This window comes from Podarcis muralis, chromosome 7, assembly GCF_964188315.1.
Source record: "Podarcis muralis chromosome 7, rPodMur119.hap1.1, whole genome shotgun sequence".
Lineage (NCBI taxonomy): Eukaryota > Metazoa > Chordata > Lepidosauria > Squamata > Lacertidae > Podarcis > Podarcis muralis.
In genome coordinates, this window is record NC_135661.1 from 74,389,927 (window position 1) to 74,412,805 (window position 22,879).

The 22,879-nt window shown below is 47.1% G+C and overlaps 3 protein-coding genes across 3 annotated transcripts; all 3 read right to left on the bottom strand.

Moving 5' to 3' along the window:
* Nucleotides 1-2,228: 2,228 nt before the first annotated feature.
* On the bottom strand, nt 2,229-5,646 carry LOC114603516 (proline-rich transmembrane protein 1-like). Its single transcript, XM_028742566.2, has 2 exons — nt 5,074-5,646; nt 2,229-2,970 (listed from the first exon to the last, which is right to left on the bottom strand). Exons 1-2 carry the CDS (start codon nt 5,416-5,418, stop codon nt 2,800-2,802), a joined length of 516 nt encoding a protein of 171 aa, XP_028598399.2. The 5' UTR covers nt 5,419-5,646; the 3' UTR covers nt 2,229-2,799.
* Nucleotides 5,647-8,946: 3,300 nt separating this feature from the next.
* On the bottom strand, nt 8,947-11,950 carry LOC114603515 (proline rich transmembrane protein 1B-like). Its single transcript, XM_028742565.2, has 2 exons — nt 11,520-11,950; nt 8,947-10,070 (listed from the first exon to the last, which is right to left on the bottom strand). The coding sequence occupies exons 1-2, from the start codon at nt 11,856-11,858 to the stop codon at nt 9,900-9,902; spliced, it is 510 nt and encodes a 169-aa protein (XP_028598398.2). The 5' UTR covers nt 11,859-11,950; the 3' UTR covers nt 8,947-9,899.
* A 4,867-nt stretch (nt 11,951-16,817) lies between these two features.
* Nucleotides 16,818-20,799, bottom strand: LOC114603514 (trafficking regulator of GLUT4 1-like). The gene is made up of 2 exons (XM_028742564.2): nt 20,216-20,799; nt 16,818-18,180 (listed from the first exon to the last, which is right to left on the bottom strand). The coding sequence occupies exons 1-2, from the start codon at nt 20,528-20,530 to the stop codon at nt 18,007-18,009; spliced, it is 489 nt and encodes a 162-aa protein (XP_028598397.2). The 5' UTR covers nt 20,531-20,799; the 3' UTR covers nt 16,818-18,006.
* Between the last annotated feature and the right edge of the window lie 2,080 nt (nt 20,800-22,879).

Sequence of the window (22,879 nt, forward strand, 5' to 3'; positions counted from 1 at the left end):
ACCAAGGGGTCTATGAAATACCCTGCAAAGTCTGCCCAGCCACGTACATTGGACAAACTAACAGACGAATAAATGCACGTATCGCAGAACACAAGAATGCCGTCAAAAAAGAAGAAAAAACTTCCTCTCTTTTCCAACACATGAAAGAAACAGGACACGAAATTAATTTTGCAGATTCCAAATTGCTCTTTAACATGGAACATCACCACAAGAGAATAATCATGGAAGCCATCGAGATAGAGAAACACCCTCACAACATGAACAAGCGTGACGACACATCCCGCTTGCCAGACATCTGGAAATTAGCCCTCCCCACAAAAACTGACACCAGAGCCAGAGGCACACAGAACGCCATCACCAATCAACCACACCAGACCCAAACCCAGACCCTCTCCACAGATGAATTACAGATACCATCCAGTAGCCAAACCATGGTGGCACCTCCGGATGCTGCACCCCCCTGCAATCCCTACACAGATCTGGCTGGCACAGACCACAAAACCACAGCTCGCCCCTATACACGAAGCCAAGCCAGAGCACAACAAAATGCAGTACAACCATCTTCCCAGAAAAACTCTTCACAAAGTTCAAGAGGTCAAGACACAAAGGCTTTAGCAACTAATCCACACCTAATGACCCACCTAAGTGGTACTCAGGATACAACTCAAGAAATCACTCAAGATATCCCTCAAGTAATTAAGAAACAAAAGAAGAAAAGGCACACTAGCCTGGGAACTTCCTCTCTGCCCAAGAACATTAGAGGCCACACCTCCTCAACAGTATTTATAGGAACTCAAACACTGAGATCCTGCTCTGTTCCAGTAACAAGAAGCCGAAAGCACCAGCCTGAAGATGACGAGTGAGACCTCGTCGAAACGTCGCCTAGACACCCCAACTTTTACACGGGAAGACACCCGAGGACACCAAAACCTGCATTCCTGTACCCGTGAAAATCTACGAAAGCAACTATCTATCTATCTATCTATCATCTATCTATCTATCATCATCTATCTATCTATCATCATCTATCTATCTATTATCTATCTATCTATCTATCTATCTATCTATCTATCTATCTATCTATATCTATCTATATCATCTATCTATCTTTGCAGGTAGCTATCTTGTATGTATGTATGTATGTATGTATGTATGTATGTATGTATGTATGCATGTATCTAGGCACTGGCTGTATTTGAACACCACAGCAATATGCACATAAGGGCTTTCTACAAATGCTCTTATGACTCTGCTGTATTTCTCCTTTTGTGCAAACGGCAGCAAGAAACAGTGATTCCTGGCATTTCATCCATGGGGGGGGGGGGCGCGACTCCTTCTTCTCCACTTCCTGCCATGGAGTGGAAAGAGGGTCGAAGCAGCTTCCTGCTCCAGGAGAAGGTGGAGTCTGAACCCCAGCCATTGAATCCACCTGGCCGCCATGTTTGGCTGGATGTTCCCCTGGCTCTTCCAGATGTCATGAAGTCACATGTGTGGCGTCATGCGTGGCATTGCCCCCCCTTCCATCGCCCTCCCAAGCTGGTGCAGGGTGGGGACCAAAGGTGGGCAAACTACCCCAGAAGGAGCACGGCATGTCCCCCGCCAGAGGTACTGCCCCCTACCCTAACGCTGCATAAAACCCCAATCATATAATATGTATATTACATCACATCATTTTTATTTTTATCACTCCGAGAGGCTTCCAAAGCACCATACATGCGCATTATTTGCCTTTAAAACACCAGACTGGATGAATACAAGAGGTGGCATTTAATTCACGTTCAAGACACATCTTCCTCTTTTATGTTAAGGGAGGGGGACTGAAGCAGTTCAGGACTGGGGGCCAAATGTGCTGCTGTAAGCCTCACTATTTGACCCTCGGCCACACCTTCACTGCCCCTCTTCCGCAGAGCTTGGGCTGAAATTTTTGCGATGAGAATACGGGTATTCGAAGCACAGAATGCAACTTAATATTTCCTATTTGGAACTGTATCGTTTGTGTATCAGAAAGGAATCACCCATGATGTCCATCACTTGCTATGTGTAGAGCATAGGGATACTTTGATTACTTTCCCTCGGTAGAATAGAGTTTTGGGTCGTCCCCCCTTTATTTTCCCTTCTACACGGGTTCTGTTTCTCTTTCTCTCTTTTATTTATGTCTCACAATGTTTAGTGCACATAAAATTATGTACTTTTTGAACTTTCAATAAAGATGTCAAGAAAAGAAGAAGTGTAGAGCATTTGAATATTTTAATTACTTTGCTTTGGTAGAATTGGGTTCACATTTTTCTGCCTTGACTTGTTTAGCCATTACACCTATGTTATAAACAGTTTGAGTCATTACCTTCAACATATTCACATACCCATGGCTTATTCTGGCTCCCGGCTTTATTTTATGTCTGCAGTTGTTCATCTCTGATCAATAATGATAAGTGGAGTCGGCATCCTGTCATCAGATCCTGTTTGATAACATTGCATTTTTCAGAATCTCTTATAATCCCCCCACACCCCCTTTTCAAAAATTATATATATACTTAGGAACAGATTTCCAATGTGTATTGGAATATATGACAGGATGTATTACAGAATATATTACAAATTTGCTCCTAGGCATTGCCTCTAAAGTGACTACATTAAGTGCTCTGAAAGTTCATGCACCCCATTGCTCGTCATTGCGTAAATTCAATAGAAATCATGTGATGTGCATGCATGTGTCAAAATGCACAGCATCCAACCAGGCCTTCTCTGATTATTGCAGTGGTGGGGAGGTTTTTCAGGGGGTGGAGAATGTGCGGCAAAACCTTAGTTGTGTGGATGCTGATTTTTTGCATTTGTATACACAATTGCCATTATTATGATATACACAACAATTAAGACGCATCCCACCCCGAGGGCTGTGTTGGCCAAAATGCGCGCCATCTTGGAGTTTCTCTTGGCAGCTATGACATCTCCATTAAGGTTGGCTTCTCGGGTCTGCGGAGAAAGAGAGAGAGAGAGAACTGACGGCAGATGTAAAGGAGAAGCACAGCTGTGCGTCATTGGCCTATCACTGACAACTGTGCTCCAGAACTCCAGATAACCCCACTCAGTGGTTTCATGTAGATGTTAAACAGCAGGGGGGATAAAATCATACCCCAGGGGAATCCCACATTTCTGAGAAAGTTCATGTCTGTGTTTGGGTGAAGGAGGACTAACAGGAAGCAGGAAAGATAAACAAAAGAGAAAGTGACCTTGCTAGAAGAGGTCATAAAGTGAGGAACAGAGGCGACACAGTGTGGTGGGGAAAATAACTACAGGGGAATTTGTGTTTTTAATTCAGCCTTTAATATAGCCTATACTCAAGAGTATGCAGGAAGATGAAAAGAAATGAAAAGAACCACAGAAACACGGGGAAGGGAGTCAAAGTTTGAAATGCTAAAATTATGATGGAATAATTGTTGTAATATATCTAAATGAAAATTATAAAAAAATTAAAAGATAAATAAATAAAGGATTCAGAGTTTTGTCTTCCCCAATGGCCAGAGGCTGTGGCAATGTCATCTTTGGAGTTGGAAGACCCAATGCAAGCAGAGACTCCTTTGCTCCACCGTAACACAGAGGGCTGGGCCCATTTAAGCAAAACAACAACTCACACTGCTGGTAGAGGCAGCTGTGCTGATACTATATAGGGCGGAGGCTGCCTTTATTTCCTGCTGAAGCGTAGGAGATTCAGAGTTGCAGATCTTAGCTTGAACCCTCCAGCCAGCTGGAACCCTCTTGAACACAGACTTGATTCAGTCCCCTCTCTGAACCTCACCCTGCCTGAGTTTTGCCTTGACTGAGCAAAAGCAACATCTGAGCGATCCCCTTATCCTGCTCTCTTTGAGACCACCACCCACTTTGTGCTATGCCATTTCTCCTGTAGCACGACACCATGGCTTAAATGATGGGTGTTGTAGGAATTCTAAGGTCTCAAATATAGAATAAATGTTGATAATTGCACACATGCATAAGTCTATATCCCACAATAGTGCAGGAGAGCAATTGAAAAGCCAGCTTGGGTCTCCTAAAGACTCTAAATATTTCCTCTGCTTCCTTAATCCCTCTTGCCTGAGACCACATGGGCAGGTAGCAATGAGGGGAAGTTCCTGAAGGGATTCCTCTCCTATATCTATTGAACCTCCTTTTTATTAAGTGTCACTGTTTGCCCAGATGAGGGATGACTGACAGGCATCCTGATTGTCTTATCCAGGGGTCCGCAAGGTTTACCTTGCCTGGGTTGGTTCACTCCAGCAGAAATCCCTCTGTGGGCCAGATCGTGCGGGCGCCCGTGATTTCCGGCATCTGCGCAGACGCAATTTCTGGTGCTGCGAAAGCGAGTCCCTGTACCAGTTTAGCACAGCAAGCGGGGACTCGCTGAGCAGGCGGCTCAGTTTGGGGGTGGCTCATGGGAGGGTTATACGATCCACGCGGTCCACTTGTGACCCAAGGGCCTTAGGTTGCTGACCCCTGGTCTTATCAAATGCCTTTTCTGCAAAACTGTGTCTGGAACTATGTAAATCTTGCCAAATCCTCAGGAATATGAAACCTTGGCCTACCTGAGCCACAGTTACCCCACATTATGTGTGATGTAATTTCTGACTGTAAAGGGGATGTCCTTCTTCTCCATGCCAAAATGAAAACCCTTAAAAGAAATGTTTTTTCTTGGTTCTGGGTCTCTCTACGCTCCTTGCTAGGTGGGGAGGGAACTCTGCTGCAACAGAAAAATAAAGATCTGCCTTGCTTTCACTGCTTCCTGCCTCCATCCATTTATCTCTGACTGATCATAGACTAAGGGGACTCGGTCCCTTAAGAAGTTGGGCAGCAAAAGTCAACCACCCCTATTTTTCTTTATCAGTTGGGGTGAGGAAAGAGTCCCCAAAGCCTGAATCCAAAATCCCTAGGCTCCCCTGCTCCCTGAATTTCAGCCACACCACAAGTCGCCTTCTACAGACTGTTGCTAAAAGGAAATCAGAAAAGGTCATGGGGCCTTTTGGACTGCCTGTTATTATAGCACTACATCTCCCCCAGCCCAAAGAAAAAGAGGGAGGAGCTCACCTGCATAGAGTAAATTAAGGCAGCAATGCCCAGGGGGAGGCAGCAGCAAAGCATGGTACAGATAGAGTAGGCCAGGTAATCAGGTTCATTGGCAGGTGGACCACGAATGATGACGGTGGCCTGCGGAGGTTGAAGGATCGGAACCTGGTAGGATCCTGCACCAGCTGCACCATAGTGTTGGTACTGGGATGGCACAGGGTTAGAGGGCCAGCCCATGTGGCGGGGTTCTGGTCCAATAAGAGGTTTTGTTGGCTCAGGGTCTTCATGGGAGTCTTTGTCAGCGTAAGGAGGTGGATCCTGAGTGGTGGTGGTGGAATCCTCTTTCAGCCTCTCATAGTTGCTCATGGCGGACGGCCTCCTCTCCTTTTCCTCCCCTTTGCTCCCCGAAGCTGGCAGTCTGTGATTAGCTGCTGGGTGCTCTGCTCTTCCTCTCCTCAGCTGCACCTCTAACTCTTCTCCCCGCCTCCTGCTGCCTCCCTCCCTTCCTCTTTCTCTTTCGGTGAACTTTGGTCTTCTTTTGCCTAGGCGTTGGCTTTACATTGCTGGCTGTGCTGCTCAGGTGGCCGCTAGTCCGTGCTCTGTCTCTGGAATGGAACAGCAGCTCCACTGAGTCTTTCACCCCGGACGTGCGAGTGGCTGGGAACGAGGAAATTGGTAATGACTCCTCCCCTAAAACTGCATACACCCCAGTCATAAAATACGTACAATCGTACCTTGGTTTTCGAACAGCTTAGTTCCCGAACATTTTGGCTCCCGAATGTCGCAAACCTGTAAGTGACTGTTCCAGTTTGTGAACTGTTTTTGGAAGCCAAACATTCTAAGGGGCTTTCACGGCTTCTGACTGGCTGGAGCTTCCTGCAGCCAATCAGAAGCCACAATTTGGTTTTCAAACGTTTTGGCAGTTGAACTGACGACCGGAATGGATTCCATTTGACTTCCACGCTGCAACTGTATATTATATCATATCACATATTTATTTATATCACTCTGAGGCTCCCAAAGCAGAAGAAGAAGAAGAAGAAGAAGAAGAAGAAGAAGAAGAAGGAGAGGAGGAGGAGGAGTTTGGATTTGATATCCCGCTTTATCACTACCCTAAGGAGTCGCAAAGTGGCTAACATTCTCCTTTCCCTTCCTCCCCCACAACAAACACTCTGTGAGGTGAGTGAGGCTGAAAGACTTCAGAGAAGAGTGACTAGCCCAAGGTCACCCAGCAGATGCATGTGGAGGAGCGGAGACGCGAACCCGGTTTCCCAGATTACGAGACTACTGCTCTTAACCACTACACCACACTGGTATACAATTGCAGTATAGCCACACTGGCATATAATTGCAGTATTTGCCTTTGAAACACAAGACTGCACAAATAGAATAGATGGCATTTACTAATTAACGTTCAAAGCACATCTTTTTCTTTAGATTTAAGGCAGGGATGGGGCGCTTCAGGACTGGGTGCCCAATGTCCTGCTCTAGGCCTCACTGTTTGGCCCCAGGCCACACCTTCCCTGCCTGTGTTCTGCAGGGCTTGGGCTGGAATTTGTAGGGTGAGAAGACGGGTATGATAGGCATGTATTCCTGTTGGTGAAGTGTTGGGAGAATTTAGGCACCAGGCCCAGCAGTGCTGAGCAGACGTGGCAGGAGGGTTGGAAAAGGGAGTTAATCGCCCGATAACAAGAGGAAGGGAACAAAACTAGAGGATGGAGTCTTATATAGGAAGGTAAAACTGGGCAGGATGGTGGGATAATAATAATAATAATAATAATAATAATAATAATAATAATAATAATAATTTATTTATACCCCGCCCATCTGGCTGGGTTTGCCCAGTCACTCTGGGTGGCTTCCAACATAATATTAAAATACAATAGTCCATCAAACATTAAAAGCTTCCCTAAACAGGGCTGCCTTCAGATGTCTTCTAAAAGTCTGGTAGTTGTTTTTCTCTTTGACATCTGGTGGGAGGGCGTTCCACAGGGCGGGTGCCACTACCGAGAAGGCCCTCTGCCTGGCTCCCTGTAACTTGGCTTCTCACAGCAAGGGAACCGCCAGAAGGCCCTCGGTGCTGGACCTCAGTGTCCGGGTAGAACGATGGGGGTGGAGACGCTCCTTCAGGTATACTGGACCGAGGCCGTTTAGGGCTTTAAAGGTCAGCACCAACACTTTGCATTGTGCTCAGAAGCATACTGGGAGCCAGTGTAGGTCTTTCAAGACTGGTTTTATGTGGTCTCGGCTACTCCCAGTCACCAGTCTAGCTGCCACATTCTGGATTAGTTGTAGTTTCCAGGTCACCTTCAAAAGTAGCCCCACGTAGAGCACATTGCAGTAGTCCAAGTGAGCAATAACTAGAGCATGCACCACTCTGGGGAGACAGTCTGCGGGCAGGTAGGGTCTCAGCCTGCGTACCAGATGGAGCTGATAAACAGCTGCCATGGACACAGAATTGACCTGCACCTCCATAGACAGCTGTGAGTTCAGAATGACTCCCGGGCTGCACACCTGGTCCTTCAGGGGCACAATTACCCCATTCAGGACCAGGGACTCCTCCACACCTGCCCGCCTCCTGTCCTCCAGTGAGGAGAGTTGCAGCTGGGAGCCAGAAGGTTAAGCCCATATCATGATTTTAAGGCAGGGGCAGACTTTGGTCTTTCAGATTTCAGAGACTCCCTGCCCAAGGCCAACATTTGGTGCCTCCCACCTCTCACTTTCCATTCTGCTCAATTCACCATGCCATAGTTGTGGTGCCCAGTGCAGCAGAAGCAGTCACACTGCCCTAAATCCAACTTTGTTTTAAGGGCATGGATCATTATATTTTATTGTTGCCAATTCTGGGGCAACTAACATGGCCATTGTCCATGGGACTCTGCGTGGTATCCAACTGAATTCTACTCAGGGTAGCCCCACTGAACAGAATGGACCCAAGTCAGTCATATCCATTAATTTCAATGGGTATACTTTGAGTAGAGGAAGCACTGGATACAACCTAATCATTCCTACTTGGAATGTTTGTGTATCAGAAAGGAATCACCCGTGATGTCCTCCACTTGCTAAGTGTAGAACATTTGTCCATGGCAAGTCTGTGTCTGTAATGCAAGTTGTTCATATGTTGCGAGTTTGTATAAGTCTTCAATCCAATCATAGAAGGGAGCTGCATTTTTATTTTTCCAATTCATCAGGATCAGTCTTTTTGCTGTGGTAAGGGAGAGTCCACTCGTATTGTCCTTTTGTAAGGTTCCATGTGCTGGCTATATAATTCAAGAGGATATTTTGCTCTGTAAATTTAAGGTTGCTTTGTAAAGTTCTATTGATAGTTTGTTACCTTCTGCCAAAAATCTTTCAATATAGGACAGTGAAAAAACATACAGTATGTTTTAGAAAAGCATTATCCTATTGCATCTCCAACAGTTAGATACATTAGATAGCCCTTTTTAAAACAAATGTAATGGGGTCCAGTATATTCTAAATATTATTTTTTGTTGTACGAGTCTCAATCTAAGGTCCATTGACACCCTTGTTATAGCACTTAAAACAGTTTCCCACTGTGTGGTTGAAATGGAGATCTTTGATTCTTCCAATCCTCCCTCAGTACCTGTATATCAAATTGGTTTGCTAATAACAAAGATTCATATATGTTGATGGCTGGGTTTTTTTTGTTGCGTAAGATTTAATCAATGATATTTGGAATCCATTCTTACAAATACTGTAATAGGTTAAGATCTGCTGAAGTACAATAACAACCTTGTAAAGCATAGAGTTTGGGGTCCCCCCCCTTTATTTCCCCTTCTACATGGGTTTTGTTTCTCTTTTTATTTTTCTCTCTTTTATTTATGTCTCTCAATGTTTAGTGCACATAAAATTATGTACTTTTTGAACTTTCAATAAAGATGCAATAGTAATTTATTATTTGTACCCCGCCCATCTGGCTGGGTTTCCCCAGCCACTCTGGACAGCTTCCAACAAAGATTAAAAATACATTAAAATGTCACACATTTAAAAACTTCCCTGAACATGTCAAAAGAAGAAGAAGTAGTGTAGAGCATTTGAATATTTTAATTACTTTGCTTTGGTAGATTAGGGTTCATGTTTTGTAACCTTGCCTTGTTTAACCATTACGCCTACGTAATAAACAGTTCTAGCCACTCACTTCCACACATTCACATACAGAATGTTTATTTTGTCTTTATATTATGTCTGTATTTGTCCATCTCTGATCTATAATTGTAAATGGAGTATGCATATTGTCACCAGATCCTGCTTAATAACATTGTGTTTTTCAGAATATCTTATAAACCCCATCCCCGTTTTTAAAAATTATAATGTGTATAGGAATATATGGCAGAGTATAGGATATTACATTCCCCACCCCCCCCCAGGTAGAACTTCCAAGAGCACTTGATGACACCTTTGGGACAATGCTTTGAACTTCACACATCCCATTGTTGGCCATCAAGTAAAATACAGTGGTACCTCGGGTTAAGAACTTAATTTGTTCCGGAGGTCCGTTCTTAACCTGAAACTGTTCTTAACCTGAAGCACCACTTAAGTTAATGGGGCCTCCCGCTGCCGGAGCACAATTTCTGTTCTCATCCTGAAGCAAAGTTCTTAACCCGAGGTAATATTTCTGGGTTAGCGGAGTCTGTAACCTGAAGCATATTGTAACCCGAGGTACCACTGTAAACAGAAATCATGCAATGAGCCTGTACGTGTGACTCAGTCCTTTAGCACTTCCTGCTGTGGAATGATTCATAAAGCACAGCGTCCAGCCAGGCCTTCTTCTCAGTAGCGCAACGGTGGGGAGGTCTTTCGAAATGTGGAGGCTCTGCAGTGAATCCTCAGTCCAGTGGGTGCTGGTTTTGCAGTTGCCAATACAAAGTTGCCATTATGATGATATACATAATGAAGCAGAAGCAGCCCACTCCGAGGGCTGTGTGGTTCAAGATGCGAGCCATCCTGGAGTTTCGCTTGGCAGCTATCACATCTCCATTAAAGTTGCCTTCTTGGGTCTGTGGAGAAAGAGAGAGAGAACTGGTGGCAAATGTAAAGGAGAAGTAGACCTGTGCATCACCAGCAAGGTACAGTGATACCTTGGTTGTCGAACTGCTTGGCTCCTGAACAAATCGGCTCCCGAACGCCTCAAACCTGGAAGTAAGTGTTCTGGTTTGTGAACGTTTTTTGGAAGGCGAACTACTGACGTGGCTTCTGTGGCTTCCAATTGAGTGCAGGAAGCTCTTGCAGCCAATTGGAAGCTGCACCTTGGTTTCTGAATGGTTCTGGGAGTCAAAGGGACTCCCGGAATGGATTAAGTTCGACAACCAAGGGACCACTGTACTCCAAAACTCCAGATAACCCCACTCAGTGGTTTTATGTCGCTGTTAAACAGCAGAGGGGATAAAATCAAACCCAGAGGAACCCCACACTGAAGGGTCCAGGGGGTCGAAGAGCACTCCCTGAGCATCACCTTCTAGAAATGACCATCCAAGTAGGACCTGGGCCACCATGAAACAGGCCACCCACCCCTAACTCAGAAAGCTGCCCAGCAGCTCAGACAAAGCCTCGTTTGTGAAAACAAATGCCCCAAAGAATCCATGCAACTTTAAAGTGGTCATCAGAGACTCTTTCCTGTTTCGCTGCAACAGGCTAACCCAGCTGTCTCTCTGGATGTTGGCTGCCTGAGAGCCATCCTGCGCCCGCAGGGGAACAGGAGTAAAGTCCTCTTTAGGTGGTGAGGTGCAGGACTCCGAAACGAAAGGAGGAAGGCTACGCAGGAGACACCCCAGAAAGATTGCTACCCAAAGTGCCTGTGGGGCCAGTGTCTGACTCCTCATTGGTCAGAGGCTGTGACAATGTCACACTTAGACTTGGAGGACCCACTACAAGCAGGGAATCCTCGGCTCCACCATAGCAACAAGAGACCAATGCAGAGGACTGGGCCCCTTTAAGCAAAGCAAAAACTTTCAGCGCTGGCGGAGGCAGCTGTGCTGAGGCTCATTTTATTTCCTGCTGAAGCGTAGGAGATTCAGAGTTGCAGATCTTAGCTTGAGCCCCTCCAGCCAGCTGGAACCCTCCTGCACACAGACGTGATTCAGTCCCCTCTCTAGACCTCACCCTGCCTGAGTTTTGCCTTGACTGAGCAAAAGCAACATCTGAGCGATCCCCTTATCCTGTTCTCTTTGAAACCACCACCCACTTTGTGCTCTGCCATTTCTCCCTGTCCCTGTGGACAACACGGTGGCTTGAATTATTGGGGTGGGGAAAGGGCCCCCAAACCTTGAAATCCAGAACCCTTAGGCTCACCTGCCCCCCCGAATTTCAGCTACAAAACAAGCCACCCTGTAGCCTTCTACAGGCCTCTGCTACTGGGGCCACCAGAAAAGGTCATGGGGCCTATTGGACTGCCTGTTATTATAGCACTACATCTCCCCCAGCCCAAAGAAAAAGAGGGAGGAGCTCACCTTTATAGAGTAAACTAAGGCAGCAATGCCCAGGGGGAGGCAGCAGCAAAGCATGGTACAGATAGAGTAGGCCAGGTAATCAGGCTCCTTGGCAGGTGGACCACAAATGATGACGGTGGCCTGCGGAGGTTGAAGAATCGGAAACTGGTGGGATCCAGCACCAGCTGCAACATAATGTTGGTACTGGGATGGCACAGGGTTAGAGGGCCAGCCCATGCGACGGGGTTCTGATCCAGAAAGAGATTTAGCTGGCTCAGGGTCTTCATGGGAGTCTTTTTCAGAGTAAGGAGGTGGATCCTGAGCGATGGGTTCCTCTTTCAGCCTCTCGTAGTTGCTCATGGTGAACGGCCTGCTCTCCTTTTCCTTTTTGGTGTTCCCTGAACGCAGCCTCTAAAGTCTTTCGCTCTGCTCCTCCTCAGCTGTCTGTGATTAGCTGCTGGTGCTTTACGCTTCCTCCCCTCGGCCGCCCCCTCCAGCCCTTCTCCCCCTCCCCTCTTCCTCTTTCTGCAAACTTCAGTCTTTTTTTTTGTCTGGGAGCTGGCTTTACATTGCCGGCTTCTCTGCTCAAGTGACCCCTAGTCTGGGCTCTGGCTGTGGAAGAATATAACAGCAGCTCCACCAGGTCTTCCAGCCCAGAAGTATGAAGGGCTAGGAATGAGGAAATTGGTAACCCAAAGCAGTCAGATTAATACTGAGTGTGGCCTTCACTTTCCTCATATTTTCTGTGTGACTGAATGGACATGCATGCACACACACCATTTCAAAGCTGCAAATGGGCACATGCTTCCATATTTTATGTTACCGCAAAGTCAGAAACTGAGGCAAAAATTGGTTGTTGGAACCAGGTCTGGTGCTGGAAATTGCTTTAGTAGTCCTGGCAGAATTGCCAAAAACCTTCCTTTTGTTTTGGAGACAGGCTGGCCACTCTCAATGAGTAGTTTTTCGAATGGCTAGGAAATGCATGAAAGAGGGATGCCTCTCTCTGTCCACCAATCTTATCTCCAAGTACTCCTGACCCGGAACACGTTGTAGCCCAGGTTTCAGCAAACAAAGGACAGATTGCCTTTTGAGAAAGAGATAAATGTTGCTTCCAGCTGACTCGCTTATTGGCCACCCATCCTGATTTGTTTGCACAAAGTTGATGGGGGAAATTAAGATGACAGCAGCTGTTTATTAAGCAATCACTCGTCCTGCTTGTTAGATCAGAAAACATTATCCCAACTCAGATCTCATTTTCTACCATAGACATTCTCAGATCAATATGGTACAAAAACCAAAGCAGGGATCCCCAGCACAGGGAAGCTGTCTGCAGCGCCCTAAAGCCGGTGCTGGAACTGGGACTGTTGGAGGGGCTATAGCCGTGGCGGCTGCTCCTGTAGCCCATGCTCTTAGGCATGGATGGGTAGGCAAACTAAGGCCCGGGGGCCGGATCCGGCCCAATCGCCTTCTAAATCTGGTCCGCGGACAGTCCTGGAATCAGCGTGTTTTTACATGAGTAGAATGTGCCCTTTTATTTAAAATGCATCTCTGGGTTATTTGTGGGGCATAGGAATTTCCCCCCCAAAAATATACTCTGGTCCCCCACAAGGTCTGAGGGACAGTGGACTGGCCCCCTGCTGAAAAAGTTTGCTGACCCCTGCTCTCAGGCTTATCCGCACTTAACTTTTTCCTAGCTCTTTTCAAATCTTCACATTGAAGTGTGGTTCCCCCCCTTCCCAGCAAAAACCCATACTTTAGCGCTCGGTCAGTTCGGATTTTCCATGCTTTGCGGTTTGCTCCGATTGAGCTCGAAACAACCAGTTTTCCAGAGTGTGGATAAACCTTTAGTAAGAACGGGTTTAGGGCTGTGCTACACGAACTGGGCGCTGAGCCAGGGGGGAGCCTTTTGAAATGCGGGTAAGGGAGACTTTAGGACCCTGTCAGAAGCTTGCGCCTCCTTCCTAAAGTTTGGAAAGGCCTTTGGGGGGTGGCGAAGTCCAGTGTTGGCGTCGCACAGGGCCCCCATGTTACCCGTGTCCGCCACCGCCCTTCCTTTTACGCGTCGTTTTTGCAGAGCCGGAGTCAGAACGGACGGCACCCGCTGCTGCGTTCCCAGCTCCTGCGGGCGCCACGTCGGGGTGCGTGAGCAAGAGAGAGGAAGCCATGGGTGCGGGGCTTGTGCGGCCCCGTGGCTTCCTGTCGCTGGAGCCCAGGAAGAGAAGCTGGGGAAGGCAGGGCGAGGATGGGGAGAAACAGAGTGGGCATTTAGGGTTGCGGAGGAGAACTGGGGATATCCCTAGGTTAGTTGCATAAATGACTGCCCCGCTGGCCTTTACCGTTTGGCGCAAAAGCGCAGCAGGAGCGGGCGAGGGGGACGGAGGGAGAAAGCAGGGAAAGGCACCGAAACTTCCATTCTTTCCTAGCCTTTTCTCCTACCACCCCACACTTGGGAGCGGTGGGGATGTTGGGGGGTGGGGAGAGGGAGGGTGAGCAGCCAACTGGAGGGGAGGCTCACAGAAGCTGGAGACAGATCGGTTTGCAACGCATGTGGAAATGGGCGCACTGCGCATCTTTACATTCGTGTAAGAAGAACGCCTGGCGTGCTCTGGTCCATGGGGTCACGAAGAGTCGGACACGACTAAACGACTAAACAACAACAACAAGAAGAACGCACAAGCACGCGCACAGCAGGCAGTGCACTCACCACCTCGCTCCCAAGATAGCCCCAGGGAGATTGGCGTGTTGCACGATCTTAATTCAGATCACAGCCGTGCAAGCGGCTCACTCATCTCCCCAACTGTCCCTCCTCACTTTTTGCAACGTTTTGAAAGCTGATCTCTCTTTTCCTCACCCTCAGCACCAGTTCATCCAGAGTGAAGGTAAAACCACCCATAGAATTATTTTTGATGGGTGGTCTGAATGGCTAGGAAATACATGAAAGTGAGAAACCTCTCCCTCCCCCCCCCCCATTATTTCTGCTCTGAATGGAAGGAGCGTCTCCACCCCCATCCAGTGTCCTGTGAGAAGCAAAGCTACAGGGAACCAGGCAGAGGGCCTTCTCGGTAGTGGCACCTGCCCTGTGGAACGCCCTCCCACCAGATGTCAAAGAGAAAAACAACTACCAGACTTTTAGAAGACATCTGAAGGCAGCCTTGTTTAGGGAAGCTTTTAATGTTTGATGGACTATTGTATTTTAATATTATGTTGGAAGCCGCCCAGAGTGACTGGGGAAACCCAGCCAGATGGGTGGGGTATAAATAAATTATTATTATTATTATTGCCTAGGTTTCAGAAAATGAAAGCCAGATTGCATTTTTAGATAGAGATAAAGGTTGATTCCTGGCAGAAGAGTAGTGGCATGTTCATAAGTGGAGGGTCCTTTCGTTGTAGCCTCCCCTCCCAGCCATGCCCCTTCTAAGACTTCTGCAATAATAATAATTAGGGTTGCATTGCCATGATCAATGCAGACATCTCCATGTGTTGCCTTTCAGTTAGGGGTCCTATTTCCTGTGTGTGTGTGCATGGGCAGATGATTTGGAATGTTCCAATATCTTCTTTCAGAGCCACTTAAGTTGTCTCTTCCTTGAAGCCCCACTGCATGAACAAATCTTGCACACTGTTCTCTTGAAGTGAAAGCACGTTGTATTTTCTGTGTCCCTTAAATGTTTCTTCACACACACCTTCTCCAGAGTGACCCTAGGAGCCAATCCTAACTCACCTCTTTCCATTCTGTTTGGTTATAATCAACACAAATGGTGAAAAGAGCTCTTTTCATTGCTTAACCCCCCCCCCAACCCCTTCCATGCTGTTTGGGAGGCTCTGGGACACTGGAGACAGAGACTGTGCTGGGACCTTCCTGCAGCAGGGAGTAATGGGTATTTTGGGTATTTGACCTCCTGTGACCCTTGACCACTGCTGCTTCTAGATGACCTGTTTATTGCACCATTCACCCTGATATATTTGCACAACAATTGCAGGGGAACGTTGATGTCATCAGCTGCTAATGGAACATTTATATGGTGCATGCTTTTATTTGTATGGCGAAAGGTTAGGTGACATTGCAGTGCATTGCTTCATTTCTTCCTGTATTGCAAAAAGTCTGATTATTGGGGGAAGTGGGTTCATTGCAGAAGAGAACCAAAACTGCTGCTATGTGATTCATGGACCGCCCCCCCTCCCGGAATAAGGACAGTCTAGATTGAAGGACAGTCGATGCAGTTTGGAGGTTTCTCCCTTTCCCATTACACTAGAACTCATAGATCTCCAATAAAGCTGAAAGTTGGATAATTAAGGAGAGATAAACAGAATGTATTTCTTCATGTAGTGCCTAGTCCAACTATGGAACTTGCTCCCCCAGCAGGCAGGGATGGCCACAAACTTAGATAGCTTTAAAGAAGAGGATTAGACAATTTCATGGAGGAGAGGGCTATCAAAGGCTGCTAGGCATGATGGCTTTGTTCTACCTTCACAGCTGGTCAGTGAATCTGCCATAAAGGTGTCATGATTAGGCATGTCAGGGAATTCTGATGAAAACAGAAACGAGAGCAGAAATGGACAGTGTTGGCTCATTCGCCCCCATATCTGCAATGGAAACCCCTCTAGCAGGTTAAGTCAGTGTTCCCTGTTATTGCTGCTTTCAATCTACAAATTACGTCCCCTCTCCCCACCCCCCATCTGCATTGTGTTTTCTTTGCGTCAAAATGAATGGGGTGGAATGACTTAATGACAACGTAACGTAAGTAATTTATGTAATTTCACCACAGTGGACAGTAAGACGAATAACTAGGGTTGCCATACATCTGGGAAAACACAGACATGCCCTCTTTTGGCGGTCAACATGTCCATCAGGACGGATTTGTACATTTTAAAGGAAATATCCAAGTTTTTTTTTGTTTTTGGCAGCGGCTTGGGTTGGGGCGGATTGGGCTCAGGCCGCTCTGCACGTCACTGCTGCTGCCAGCCCGAGCCGGGGAAAGAGGCACATGGATGCTCTGCATGCCATGGCTGCTGACAGTCCGAGCTGAGGAGAGGTGCACCCACACACCTCTTTCCCCTGCTCAGGCTGTCCTCTTTTTTGCTCTTCAAGATATTGTTGTTGTTGTTTAGTCGTGTCCGACTCTTCGTGACCCCATGGACCAGAGCATGCCAGGCACAAGATATAACAACCCTAGAAAAACAGAGTTTGGGGCAGAAGGTGAACTGCAGCAGAATGGAGAAAGAGCTGTGTGTGACAGATAAATAACATTTATCATTTATCCCACTGTCCTTTCTCTATGTGGAACCAATAGCAGTTTTGTGAAAACATTGCACAACACAAAATCATGGTGATCTCAATGTATCTTTTATTTATTTTGCCTCAGATAGCTCTCTAAGCATCTCACAAATGCCTTCTTTGCATTAAAAACACATGGGATAAGTTATCGCAGGATCTTCTTCTTTGGCGATCACTCGTAGTCGAGTAAGATTGTCTTCCATAAACACGGTTTTAACAATGAAGCTGTAGGTGACTGTGGGGGCCAATTCTGCATCCACACATCCTTCCACAGTGGGGACATTAGTTTCTGGGTGGGAGCTGATCACGGTGTGGATTTGCCAAGCGTGCCTTCCTCTTAGCACATTTCTCCCTTACGTCCTGAGTTTGTGTCTTCAAAGTCCATGACACCTTTGGTAAAGGCTGTTCTCCAACTGGAGCACTAGCAGGCCAGTGTTTCCCAGTTGTCGGTGTTTATACTACATTTTTTTAGATTTGCCTTGAGACAGTCTTTAAACCTCTTTTGTTGACCACCAGCATTACGCTTTCCATTTTTAAGTTCGGAATAGAGTAGTTGCTTTGGAAGACGATCATCAGGCATCTGCACAACATGACCAGTCCAACGAAGTTTATGTTGAAGAATCATTGTTTCAACACTGGTGATCTTTGCTTCTTCCAGTACACTGATATTAGTTCGTTTGTCTTCCCAAGTGACGTGTACAATTTTTCGGAGACACCGTTGATGGAATCTTCCGAGGAGTTGGAGATGGCGTTTATAAGATTCCATCAACGGTGTCTCTGAAATTTTTTACAAATAAGGCCAAAGAAGTAGGACAATGGGGAATGGGATGGGTGTCAAGGATAGGGCTTGGGTAGAAATTTGTGCTCTGACAACTGTTGTGTTACGTGCATGTCCCAATTATTATCTGTGAAATGTTGGAAGAATGGTCAGCAGTGAAGAGGAACAGGACAAGACCAGAAGACTCTCGAAATAACTCTGGGTGGGAGAATGAGAGAGGGGAGAGATACTCCTGGAAGGAGTTTGAGATCTTTGGGTATCACAGAGCTGGCTCACACATGATGTTCATCGCTTGACATTGTAAATCTATCCCTAGTTAGAACAAGGGTATGGGAGTCAGCTCAGAACATACCACTTTACAGAACGATTCAAAGAGCATGACGTCAATTTAGGAGGACTTTTCAGACTTGGGCATCTTGGGCAGGGAATGACTTTTAGCATATGAACTTTGTGTATCCTCAGGGGCTGATGGTTGGCACTTCGATTATCTGGTGAGAAATATTCATCCAGAAGATGATGTATATAATCAGGCACCCAAGTCCCACTCCGAGTGCCGTGTGAGCCAATATGAGTGCCACCCTGGAGTTTCGTCGAGCGCTTATGTAGTTTCCATTTTGGTTGGCGTTTTGGGTCTGGGGACAAAGAGAACAAACTGGATCAGGGGAGGAGCACACTGACCCCTTATCTCTTCCCGAATGTGTGTGGCATAGTGCGAAATCAGACACCCATGTACAAAGTGGTAACTTGCCCTAGTCTGCAGGGACATAACTGACCACTGTAACATCATGGCAAGTGAAGAACCATCTCCCGAACCAAAGATACAAGGCGGAGGTTCGATTCTCCTTGCTGCTTGACAGGAGGTTCCAGATGATCATCTGGTCCAGTGGTAACATGCAGTACTGTCATGGTAAACATTGCCTCTTGTCAAAATGCAATGTTTTCTGATTTATCCGCACTCCCAGATGCAGTAACTTACCGTATCAGCAAAACCCAGACAAAAGAAACATTCAGAACAGTGCTGCACACAGCAAATAGTTCCAGCTATGGAATTCACTCCCTCAAGAGGGAGTGATGGCTTAGGTAAAGGTAAAGGTACCCCTGCCCGTACGGGCCAGTCGTGACCGACTCTGGGGTTTCGTGCTCATCTCGCTTAAGAGGCCGGGAGCCAGCGCTGTCCGAAGACACTTCCGGGCCACGTGGCCAGCGTGACGAAGCTGCTCTGGTGAGCCAGCACCAGCACAGCGCACGGAAACGCCATTTACCTTCCCGCTATAAAGCGGTACCTATTTATCTACTTGCACTTAGGGGTGCTTTCAAACTGCTAGGTGGGCAGGAGCTGGGACCGAACAATGGGAGCTCACCCCGCCGTGGGGATTCGAACTGCCAACCATACAATCGGCAAGTCCTAGGCACTGAGGTTTTACCCACAGCGCCACCCGCGTCCCTAGTGATGGCTTGGATGGCTTTAAAAGAGGATTTTAAGGTGGTTAAGACTTAATAGTGGCTACTAGCCACAATAACCAGCCATAGTCATTAACTGTTGCTGGAAATTCCAACTGGGGAGAGGGCTGCTGTGCTCTTGTCCTGCTTGCAAGCTTCTAGTGCGCATCTGGTTGGCCACAGTGAGAACAGGATTCTGGACTAGAAGGGCCACTGGCCTGACCCAGCAGGCTTTTCTTAGGCTGTTATGGATTCATGGGTGGCATGCCACAGCTCAGATAAAACACAGAGGGGGGCTCTGTTCCATAAAAACAGTTGCCACCATAAATGGGCTTGCCTTTAAGCTTCCACGAGCTTCTCTCTTTGTTTTGCTGCAACATATTGTCTCAGCTACCAGGGCTAGGCCTAGACATTTTGCTGCCTGTGGGCCAGACGGTACCGTCGTATTTCAGTGTATGGAATCCAGCTATACTGGCAACAGCATTTTGCTTCAACATAGGTGATGGTACGGTGTCCTCAGCCTAGATCAGGCATAGGCAAACTTGGCCCTCCAGATGTTTTAGGACTACAATTCCTATCATCCCTAGCTAACAGGACCAGTGGTCAGGGATGATGGGAATTGTAGTCCCAAAACATCTGGAGGGCTGAGTTTGCCTATGCCTGGCCTAGATTGTCTCAGAGCCCTTAGCTACAGGGGAGCTAGCTGGGTATTTTGCCCTGTGTGAACCCTCAAGGGGGAAGCCCCCACCCAGTTTTCCTCTGAGTAGCCTAGATTGTCTCAGAGGAAAACTGAGCGGGGGCTTTCCACTCGAGGGTTCACACAGGGCCAAATACCCGGCTGGCTCCCCTGTAGCTAAGGCCCTGTTTTAGCTCTAACTAGGGGACTCTTAACAACTCTCAGCACCAGGGTTCCCCCCCCCCCCCAAGCTGGATCTCACCAGAACTGAGTTCTGGCACCTCTCAGGTGGGTGCCATTGCCTTCATAAGAGAACAAGGGAGACATTCGTGGTGAGTTCCAGCACCTCTTTTTCTAGAAAAATAGCACGCTTAAGAAGTTACAGTCCCCAGGATTCTTTGGGGGAGCGGGAACCACGACTGTTTAAAGTGGTATGATACTGTTTTAAGTGTCTAGTGCAGATGGGGCCTTAGATGTCAGCACAGGCAGCTGTCGCTGCCCTTTAAGGTCCCCCCAGTCCTCTCTCAAACACTCACTCAGCTCCCACTCACCTGAATCGAGTATGCAAGGGCAGCAACACCCAAGGGGAGGCAACAGCAGAGCATGGTGAAGATGGAGTAGGCCAGGTAATCCGGTTCACGGCTGGGCTGCACGGAACTGATGACGATGGTTTGCGAAGTTTGTGCTATGCTGGCTGGACCATAGTAAGGGGTGTACTGGTGCGGCATAGCGGGAGTTCCTCTGCTGCCCGTGGTGGGTGCCATCTGAGCAGAAGGACCAGGCTCCTCGTTCTTTGCAGAGTAGGGCGGTGGATTATCCATGTGCAGAGCATTTTCGTTCATCCTCTCATATTTGATGTCACTCATGGTGCAGGTCTGGCTCTCCTTTCTCCACTGGCTTGCTGTTCTGCTAGTGAAGTCTCTCTTCCTTTTCTCTCGGTATCCCTGCTTCTTGGGTTGTCTGCTGCGTGACCTGCAGTCCCCGTCTCTCCTCGGTCGATTGCACCTACAGCCCTTTCCCCTCCCCTTTCCCCTCCTCCTGTCGTGGTACCAGACCCACTGCTCTGAATATTCTTTCAGAAGAGTCCTTGCTCTATAACCTAGGCTGATCTGCTTGGCTCTCTTGCTTTAGGGGAGCTGTGTGCAATGCTCTGCCCTTGGACAAAACAACTGGGCACCGTGGTCCTCCCTCCCACCCTGCAAAATGTGTGGGTGTTTGGAATGAGGAATTAGATAATGAATAACCCCAGCTGATTGATACCGAATGTAGAAACGCCAGGGAGCATTTGTATCCCCTTATCCTTCCCTAGGAATGGAGGATAAATTAATTTTTCTCTGCATTTTAATGCAGAACTACCTAAACTGTACTTCTCAAACCAATATACACTTCTCCAGATTTTGCAAAGCAGTTCTACAACCAAACGATGTCCATTTATTAGGGTGAGAGGTGCCTAAAAACGCATGCTTCAGTAAAAATGATATACAAAACTGCATTATACGTGGGGGGGAATTGCAGAAATATGTGCATTAGTCAAAATGTGTTTATTGAGAGAAATTAACACTGAAATGCTGGTGTATATAGATAGGTAGGTAGGTAGGTAGGTAGATAATTTATTACGGTCAGAGACCAGCTTATAAAACACACTTGGGGGTAAAATCCCAGAAGGAAAACAAACATTTAAAGCAATGTAGAAGAATAAATTTAAAATTTATAAATGCGATCAGGGTATAGACACTTAAAACTTTAAGATAAGCTACTGCAGAGAGATGATCCAGAGTCACCCATGGAACCGAGTTTGGGGATTTTCTTAACGAACTAGTTTGAGTCAGGGGATGGTCTGCGCCTGCAGATCTGTACACAGAATCTGGCGACTATCCGGGTCGTTTTATGATCTTTGCCTAACAGGAAAAGGTCTAATTTTTGCTTTTCCGGGAGGTCAGCGAGCCTCACCAGCAGGGGATTAATGGTCTCACTACATGGCTCTTCATAAAAAGGACACCTAAAGAACAAGTGCTCTGGGCTTCCTATATCCCCCAATGAACAGGCGCAAAGTCTCTGAGCATATGGGACTTTTTAAAAGGATCCTTCCAGGACTGGTGAGGGCAGAGCATTTTTGGATATGAGAAAGAAGAAATATGCTGCCGGTGTGGCTATCTCTTTCTCGATTTCACACACACACACACACACACACACACACACACACACACACGTTTTGGAAAAAAGAAACTACTAATTTCTGCAGAAATATGGAGAACTGAACTTAAGTTTGGAGAAATGAGAAAATTGGGTCACGGTCACACTGTACATGTAAAGCACTATTTTACCACTTTAAACAGGCATTGGTTTCTCCCAAAGGCCCCCCCCCCCCAGTTTATTAAGGGCATTGAGAGTTCTTTGGAGACTGATTCTCCCCTCCCACAGCTACAATTCCCAGCAGGGATGCCAACTTGAATAAAATATGGCACCCACCCACCATTTGAATGGGAATTCCCTTTAACTTTGGGAGGGGGTGGCCCCCTGAAATATTTTTTTTTTGGGGGGGGGGCAAAGGGACTCGGCTCCTACAATTCCCCCTGACAGGGTCGGCCTGGACTTGCTGCCTCCTCAGCAGTCCCTCCCCAATGTTGCCTCCACATCAGCCTCTTGGCAAATAGGAGCTCCTGCTGGGATCCTCTCAGCCCTTTGTTCCTTCACCCCAACCCTTCTCATTGTTGATTTGATTCCCTCCCTTGTTCCTGGTGCAGATCTTCATTCCCCCTTCCTCCCGTTTTTGCAGTTTGCCTCAGGTGCCAAAATGTCTTGGGACAGCTCTGTTTTCCCCGGGAAAGGGATCGATTGTTAAACCAGAAGTTGGAGATTTGGGGCTGCTGGCCCTATGCTGTGGGACCTTCTTCCAGCAAAGTTTCAGGCATTCTCACTTTTGATTTCAGTTTTCCCTTGGATACTTTTGTTATTTTATGTTGACAGGTCTATGTGGCTGCTTGAAGCTTTTTTCTTTTTTTCCTGACTAGCCAGGTATTGCTTTACGTTTTGTTGTTGTGAACCACCCAGAGATTGCAGTATATAAATAAAAGGACACCTGGAGAGCTTTCGAGAACGAATGCTGAGTTACCCTCCTCCCTCCCCATTGCTTTTCCTTTTGTGCCTTTTAGATCGTAAGCCTGAGGGCTGAGATTGCTTTGTTTGGCTTTTATGAAATTTACCTGTGAGCTGCT